The sequence below is a fragment of the Quercus lobata genome, chromosome 11, assembly GCF_001633185.2.
Source record: "Quercus lobata isolate SW786 chromosome 11, ValleyOak3.0 Primary Assembly, whole genome shotgun sequence".
Lineage (NCBI taxonomy): Eukaryota > Viridiplantae > Streptophyta > Magnoliopsida > Fagales > Fagaceae > Quercus > Quercus lobata.
In genome coordinates, this window is record NC_044914.1 from 40,121,787 (window position 1) to 40,130,387 (window position 8,601).

General features: G+C 37.0%; 1 protein-coding gene across 1 annotated transcript; it reads left to right on the plus strand.

Annotated features, from left to right (window-relative positions):
- Positions 1-3,829: 3,829 nt before the first annotated feature.
- On the plus strand, positions 3,830-7,448 carry LOC115968663 (4-hydroxy-3-methylbut-2-enyl diphosphate reductase, chloroplastic). Its single transcript, XM_031088121.1, has 10 exons — positions 3,830-4,220; positions 4,738-4,934; positions 5,312-5,491; positions 5,601-5,732; positions 5,859-5,933; positions 6,024-6,129; positions 6,242-6,336; positions 6,629-6,814; positions 6,956-7,042; positions 7,202-7,448. The coding sequence occupies exons 1-10, from the start codon at positions 3,944-3,946 to the stop codon at positions 7,265-7,267; spliced, it is 1,401 nt and encodes a 466-aa protein (XP_030943981.1). The 5' UTR covers positions 3,830-3,943; the 3' UTR covers positions 7,268-7,448.
- The last annotated feature ends 1,153 nt before the right edge of the window (positions 7,449-8,601 follow it).

Consider the following 8,601-nt stretch of genomic DNA (forward strand, 5'->3'; position numbering starts at 1 on the left):
AGGCTTGAGTCCGTGGACCATGCAAGGCCTTGGTTCTGTCCAAAACTTGTAAGATTTCTTTTATGTACTTGGTTTCCCTGTAGGCTTGAGTCCGTGGACCATGCAAGGCCTTGGTCCTGTCCAAAACTTATAAGATTTCTTTTATGTACTTGGTTTCCCCATAGGCTTGAGTCCGAGGACCATGCAAGGCCTTGATTCTGTCCAAAACTTGTAAGATTTCTTTTTATGTACTTGGTTTCCCCATACGCATGAGTCCGTGGACCATGCAAGGCCTTGGTTCTGTCCAAAACTTATAAGATTTCTTTTATGTACTTGGTTTCCCCATAGGCTTGAGTCCGAGGACCATGCAAGGCCTTGGTTCTGTCCAAAACTTATGATCTTTTTATGTACTTGGTTTCCCCATAGGCTTGAGTCCGTGGACCATGCAAGGCCTTGGTTCTGTCCAAAACTTATGATCTTTTTATGTACTTGGTTTCCCCATAGGCTTGAGTCCGAGGACCATGCAAGGCCTTGGTTCTGTCCAAAACTTATGATCTTTTTTATGTACTTGGTTTCCCCATAGGCTTGAGTCCGAGGACCATGCAAGGCCTTGGTTCTGTCCAAAACTTATAAGATTTCTTTTATATACTTGGTTTCCCCATAGGCTTGAGTCCGAGGACCATGCAAGGCCTTGGTTCTGTCCAAAACTTATGATCTTTTTATGTACTTGGTTTCCCCATAGGCTTGAGTCCGTGGACCATGCAAGGCCTTGGTTCCGTCCAAAACTTATGATCTTTTTAATTTGTTTTATTTTTCAACCACCAGCCCCCACACCAGGGCGGGGACAGTTGGCCTGAGGCTGGGAGCCCCCAGAGACGCCCGCGCTCTTAGCACTGCGAGGCGTAGCCCCTAGCGGAAGCTTACGTCGGAGCAACAACTATATGTCGCCGGAGACGGAGGAGACCCCAGAAATTCCTGCTTGCCAATGAGTTGATTCCACCGCCACCTGCGCCAACGCGCAAGCTTTCCCACAGACGGCGCCAATTGTAAGGACACAATTCTCTGGCGGCCCAATAAGGATGTTGGGCTCGCGTACGAAAGATCCCTCACAATGTGATTTGTAGAGAGTGGGCTTGAAAAGCTAGCCGCTGATCACGGGGCGATGTCCGATCCTGGCTTTATAGGAATTCAGGTAGAAAAAGGAGTTGGGCCTGAACATTTAAGCCCTAGGACGTCGTATCCTACGGAATGGGACTCCTCGGAGTTGATCCGAGGACCATTGAGGTCTTACCCCGGTTATCCAACGACGGACTTTCTTCAGTGAAGTCCGGTGTTGTTGAGATGTTCTTCCCCATGTGATCTTTCTTTTTCACAAGGTGGGCTGGGGTCCTCTTTAGATTTACTTACTTTCTTCTTTTATACTCCTCTGCGTTAATTGTCCTTCGTCCACGTGTAGGGTCAATCTTTGCAAGACGGATACTTGTCCCATCCGTCTAATCCCAGAATTGTTGGGGATGGTTAATAAGGCTGCAGAGTACGGCTCTGTCATGTGTTGGGTCTTATCTGGAAGGGTAGTAAGGGTAACTTCTCCAAGATATTTTGGATCTCCTTACGAACTCGTCCCTATACCAGTTTTACCCCTTAATTCTGATGGGGTTCTGGATTTGCCGAGGACTAAACTGTCCTCGGCTGCCTTCCAAAGTTGTTTCGTGCTCGGTAATGTAAAGCTTGGGCCGCAGCTCTCCTCGGATTGGGCCTTCAGGTTTTCCAGGAGCGATTGGGCTTGGTCCTTAAATTATTGGGCCCCACAATATCAATAACAAATAAGCATTTAACACATTTTCATATCGAAGATGAATAGGTGGAAAAGTTAAGGTACATCATCTCTGAGAAGGATAAAGTTTTCCTTCAAACTTGTATTAGTTAAGTAATGTCACTAAAAATACACGTGAATGGTTATATCAATCATCACTTATTGTTTCTCAAAGAAAAAAAAAAAATCACTTATAGGGTTGGAAGAATTTACCTTCAAATCAATTTGGAGGTAAACTTTTTCCGTCTAATATAATATTTATAATCAAAAGCATATGTTCTCAAAAAACCGGTATACTCCCTTCAAATATTCTTTACTTCCCTTCCACAACCACAAATACAGAAAGAAATCCGAGCTGCTTAAATAATGTCCAAGAGAGGGGTTTTCGAATATTTCGTATAATTTTTTGTGAATTAGCATCTTGGTTGAGTGCGTGGTGGAGGATTGAGAGTCAGAAGGGGCCGGTTGATGGGCTATGGAAAGCCTTACCTTTCTTTTTATTATATTGTCAAAAAATAACTCATTTTTTTTATCTTTTATTTTTTGTGGTCTATAGACTCTCTATAGTCTATACCCATATAAAACCCAAGAATATGAGTATATAAATGTCTTCTATTCAATATTCATCATGTTAGTATTATATTAGGATATTTTAGAGTTATTAACCAACTCCATTGTACATTCTAGAAATTTTATCCATTCATTTAAAACGTATTAATTTTCAAAATTTAGTTTATTAATTTCAAAACGGATCTTAACTCCTACTCGAAATAAAGTGCCCGTTACTTGCCGCCAATTTGTTAGTGCCGTTGATTATTTTTGGGCACGGACAGAGAAGCCTTTTTTTTTTTTTGGTGTGTGGATGGAGGCAAGGACAAAAGCTTAAGTATAAGGTTGAATTGGAATTGAAATTGGAATCTTCTATGTAGTTTAAGCCTTAAGCTTAAAGTTTTGCTGCTTTCCCATTGTCTTTAATTGAAAGAGGTTATGCTTAGTTTCTTTTAGTTTCCAAAAATTTGCTGTATTAATATTTTAGTATTTGATACCCATATCTTTTTTAATTAGATCAGAAGACCTCATCCAAATATTTATTTCCATCAGGCTTCTAGTTTTAGGCTTCTAGCTGGTTTGTAACCGACTAATGCAGGCCTCCTTCACATATATTTTTTTTTAATGATTTTTCTTTTCTTTTTTATCTAACTATCTTTCCTTCACAAGTTTAATTTCAGGCAGGGTAATAGACATGTGGCAACTGCTGCAATTTGGCATTTTCAATACCAAATTATATTGTCAATTCTGCATTCAAAATGTTGAATTACAGTGTCAAATTTTTCTTATGCTTAATCACTCCTTAATCAAATTATTTTTACCGTCACGTGATGTGAGTTTGATGAGTCTACACCAAAACCCTTTTTCTTCTTCTTTAAGTTCAGATAAATAAATAAAAAAACCTCCTTAATCCAACAATAGTTTTACCAAATTATTTCTCTTTCCTAAGTTCCACCAAATAACATCAGTATTAGTCAAAAGTCATAAACAAAAAAACCTATAAACAATATTTTGTCACAAAAATCTTTTGTCCCCCTACTAAAGACAAAATCCTCACATTTGTAATAATAATCTTGGCAAAAAGTCTAAACAAATAATCATGAAAAAAACATGCCCTACAGTGCAGGAGAAATGCTATAACTATAACATTTGCATAACACAACAAATCTTATAACATTTGTACAAAATATTTTAAATGACAAATTGTTATTAACGATGATTGCCTGAAAAAAAAATATAATTTCAGTTGTTCTGAACTTGTAACAACTTACTATCTATAATTTATTGCGAAAATATTATACCACCTAATACTACTCAATCGTAATTTCACCAAATACCCAAATGCTGTGATCGATTGATTAGGAATCATAAACTCCACAAAAAGCCAAAACACACAGAAAACACGAAAAAAACGAGACACACAAAAACGCATTTAAAAAACACCAAGAAATATTTTAAAAATGCCATGAAACACGAGTGAGTTTGATTGGCACTTTGAGAGAGTTGTGGCTGTGAATAAATATAAAACGAAAATGCGTACCTAAAATCAATCGCTCTGCTATCCTGCGCACTCTCCTTTTTCTCTCTCTCTCTCACTCTACCATGGCGATTTCTCTGCAACTGTGTCGAATTCCCACTCGCACAGACCTCTTCTCGCCGGAAAGTTTCGCCGGACTCGCGGCTCTCCGCTGCAGAAAGCCGCTCTCCGTTAAGTGCACCGCCGATGATTCTTCTTCGTCCTCGTCGGCGTCGGTGGCCGTGGACTCCGATTTCGACCCGAAGGTGTTCAGGAAGAACTTGACGAGGAGCAAGAACTATAATCGGAAAGGGTTCGGTCACAAGGAAGAGACTCTCGAGCTCATGAACCGCGAGTACACCAGTGAGTCTCACTCTCTCTCTCTCTCTCTCTCTCACAGTCTAAAGTTCATATCAAATTGAGCTAAATTTCTAATTTTGGCCCCCGTTTGGTTCCCGAGAAAACAATCAAGAAATTTCTAAAAATGGAAACTTTTTATTTAATTTTGTTGAGTTGTGTTTCTTATTAGTGAAAATGATTCAGAAAGAAAGTTAGTTATATTAAGCGCGAATTTCATTGATAGCTATAAAATCTACATGGGGTTGAATTAAAGTTTAAATTTTTAATGGCTATCACTTTGTGCTTAAACTTTATATAATCATGAGCTTTAAGGAGGGAATTTATGATTTCATTTATTGAGAAATGTTGCTGTGAATTTATGGTTCCTAACTTTTAAATACACAAAAAAGTAATATTTATTGTGCTGTGATGTGGCACTGATCATAGTAGTGACTTTAGCATTTTCCTTATGTTACTTTTTTGGTGCTTTGATTGGGGAGTTTTGGTTTGTGTGCTAATATTTTTGTGTGGGAAATTTCAGGTGACATCATAAAGACTTTGAAAGAGAATGGATATGAGTATAAATGGGGAAATGTTACTGTGAAATTGGCGGAAGCGTATGGCTTTTGCTGGGGTGTTGAGCGGGCTGTTCAGATTGCTTATGAGGCGAGGAAACAGTTTCCGGATGAGAGGATTTGGATCACCAATGAGATTATTCACAACCCAACTGTTAATAAGGTCTTTCAATCTAATACTTGGCCTTCATACGCTTGAATTTGAAAGGAACTTGCCAAGTTTTTGTTTCTTTTTGCTGTTTTCTGGTGCTGAATTTTGAGAAAAATGGAAGTAGTCAACTGTGGTTATATGCCTTTTGAAACTACTTGGTGTTTCATATATAGCTGATAATTATATTAGTCATGAGTTTACTACTTTACTGACTGCATAATAAGAGACTTTTTAAGAAAATAGTCCTTTCTCTAGATACTTCAGGGAATTTCCTTAAGTTTGGATATTGTGTAATATGTTGTGAGAAGTTTGTCATCGGTTTATATGGTATTTGTTCTATATTTGGTTTTAACTAATTTTGCTAATGAAGTTTTATATCTTTATCACAGCGTTTGGAGGAGATGGAAGTGCAGAATATTCCCCTTGAGGAAGGGAAGAAGCAATTTGAAGTTGTTGATAAGGGTGATGTTGTTATTTTGCCTGCTTTTGGAGCTGCAGTGGATGAGATGTTGACTTTGAATGACAAAAATGTACAAATTGTTGATACAACTTGCCCATGGGTGTCTAAGGTACCTTTTGCAGACATTGGCCTCTGTTTTGTCATGCATTTAAAAAAAAAAAAAAAAAAAATAGTATTCCTTTTTATATTCAGATGATACTTAATAAATTTGTGTGTAGGTCTGGAATACTGTTGAGAAGCACAAGAAAGGAGATTACACCTCAATCATTCATGGTAAATATGCTCATGAGGAAACAGTAGCAACTGCATCTTTTGCTGGGAAGTATATTATTGTCAAGAATATGACAGAAGTATGTCCAAGATGCAGATAATAATTTTACTCTGTTTTATTATATTTCATTGTTTTTGGTGTAGAGCTGTACATACATTTTTGTTCAAGAAATATGCTTTTACTATGAACTTTTTAATGAATGCAGGCAATGTATGTGTGTGACTACATTCTTGGGGGTGAACTTAATGGATCTAGCTCAACCAAAGAGGAATTTCTAAAGGTAAAGATTTTTGTTTCTGATTTGAGCTTTAATGTCAACTACTTTTGGTATAATGCAAGGTTTTAGTGATAATCACTGGCTTGCCTGCAGAAATTTAAATATGCAGTTTCAAAGGAGTTTGATCCAGATAGTGACCTGGTAAAGCTTGGCATTGCAAATCAGACAACAATGCTCAAGGGAGAAACAGAAGAGATTGGTTAGTTATGCACTTAAACTACTTCAGTTTCTATTTTTACAAGAAGTTGTTACTTGTGATATTTTTATATAGTTTTCACTTACCCAAAAAGAGGAAAACAATCATTTGACAGGTAAATTAGTAGAAAGGACAATGATGCGCAAGTATGGAGTGGAAAATGTTAATGAGCACTTCTTAAGCTTCAATACCATTTGTGATGCTACTCAAGTAATTTTCTCCTTTCTTGGTGCATGGTATTGCTTTTCCATTAAAATTATATTAAAATGTTGTGTTCAACAATTTTAAGAATATGTAATCAAAGAAGATAGAAGATGTTCTCCTAACACCCATTAGCAGCCCTTCATCTACCCACTCATATGCCCTTGTGTAGCGTAACCAACTTGCATTTTAGCCAAAAGCTAATCTGCCTTGAGACAGCTGCCACCCAATATGTTTATGTCCAGGCTTTCTGATTTTTCAGGTGGGCTTCAACTAATTTAGTAATTTGTTTCATTGTCAGGAGCGCCAAGATGCAATGTACAAGCTGGTAGAGGAAAAGTTAGATCTAATGTTGGTGATTGGTGGTTGGAACTCAAGCAACACCTCGCACCTACAAGAGATTGCAGAAGAACGTGGAATCCCCTCATACTGGATTGACAGTGAGAAGAGAATAGGTCCTGGCAACAAAATTGCATATAAGCTGAATGTGAGTATGAATGCATAGAGGTCCAATGTTTCAATTGATATTAAATTTCAAATCTTTTTCTCATTTTCTTTCTCTTCCCCCCCACCCCTCGTTTTCTCTAAATACTTGTCTTTGAATTGTTTCAATGTGACTTTGCAATAGCATGGGGAGTTGGTTGAGAAAGAAAACTTTCTACCAGAGGGTCCCATAACAATTGGTGTAACATCTGGTGCCTCTACTCCAGATAAGGTAATTTTATTACAGTAGAAGAATGTTTTTTTTTTTTTTTTACCATGGCAATCCTTTGTCATAAGCTAGGGTAACTCCCAGCCATTATATGCCATGCTGATTTTTTAATGATATTGGCTATAGAAGTGATATAATAATGTCCTTTTGGATTTTAACTAGGTTGTTGAGGATGCCCTTATCAAAGTGTTTGACATCAAACGTGAAGAGGCTTTGCAACTTGTGTAATTAGTTTAGCTTCAGATGTATACATTTGCCAGAGCGTCAGTGTAACCATACAACTAAACAGGAGTATAATTGAAGAATCTATGTTATGCAGTCCCAATGTACCATCAAATTTTTATGTTGTATTGAAAGTTATGGTTATTGTGGCTATCATGTTTTGAATTTCTTAATTAATATGCTTAGTGACCCAAAAATTTTCAAAACTACTGAGGTGGTATGTTGTGATTGGTGCACAATAAACATGATGTCAGTCAGTGGTGAGCCATGTAAAAATTATTTTGTAATACTCACCTCAGCAACTTGCAAACTAAGTTGTGAAAAAAGCCTCTAGCATTACTTGTGTACGTGATATCTAGAGGTAATTATGTTTTCAAGTTGATTCTTTGAAGACGTTTACTAGAAAGGGGGTGTAGGGCATTGGTGAATTTGTCATCTGTTTTGACAGTGAAGTCTGCTTCTTGATCTGCTCGAAACTTCTGTTCAATTTACCTACTTTCACTTGGTGTAAACAATATGTCCAAGTTGCCTTCAGATCAATTGAACTTTTCGAAAAAAAAGAAGTACGAAAACTAGTGCAATTGATACCTCTAGCAATCTAGCCAAGATATAGCTGTCCACGAGAAACATCTCAATGAAGAGAGAGAGATCAAATTGTAGTACAGTGAAGTAGTTGAAAATAACCAAATCCTTGAAAATCAGTCAATAATGGTGTCCTGACTTTAATTTCTTTGATCTATATAATTTTTGCCCCACATATGATGGAAAGTGATGTAATTTTTCTGGGGATGTTAGTGTACTTTCACGTGCGTGCAGGAATATAGGAATGAGTCTATCTTACCGCACATTTTGATATAACTTATAAATTTGTCAAGATTGAATTCCATTCCTTACCCATTGGTACTAATTAATTCAATCACTACTTGACTCCTGTATTATTTATTCTGTATTATTTATGGCAAAATGTACATTAAGAGTGTTTCCCCAGACTTTTAGGAATATAATATTAATGTAATCATTGGTCCACTTCGATCTATTTCGATTCACTTTGGTCCATTCGGTTCATTTCGGTCCAGACAATCTGGTTATGGACTTATGTGTTGCTGGCAAACACCCTTCACCTCATGTTGCAAAGGTCTGAGATGTTTTGAACATTTTTTGTATCTCCCAAGCTGTTAATTACTTCAATGGAGATGACATTTGTCTGTCCATAATATTGTATATTTTTACTTATCAAATTGTTAAATAAATTAGAGGATTATTTTATTGGTTCTGTCTCCCTTTGGGTTCAAAACTATTAATTAATCACTAGATATAATCGACAAATATTTTCAAAGACA

Bases quoted from the DNA above. Each gene is read 5' to 3' on its own strand.
- LOC115968663 (XM_031088121.1), top strand. From the start codon at position 3,944: ATGGCGATTTCTCTGCAACTGTGTCGAATTCCCACTCGCACAGACCTC. The intron at 5,492-5,600 runs GTACCTTTTGCA...ATTTGTGTGTAG, and splicing joins CTTGCCCATGGGTGTCTAAG to GTCTGGAATACTGTTGAGAA. The intron at 5,733-5,858 runs GTATGTCCAAGA...TAATGAATGCAG, and splicing joins TTGTCAAGAATATGACAGAA to GCAATGTATGTGTGTGACTA.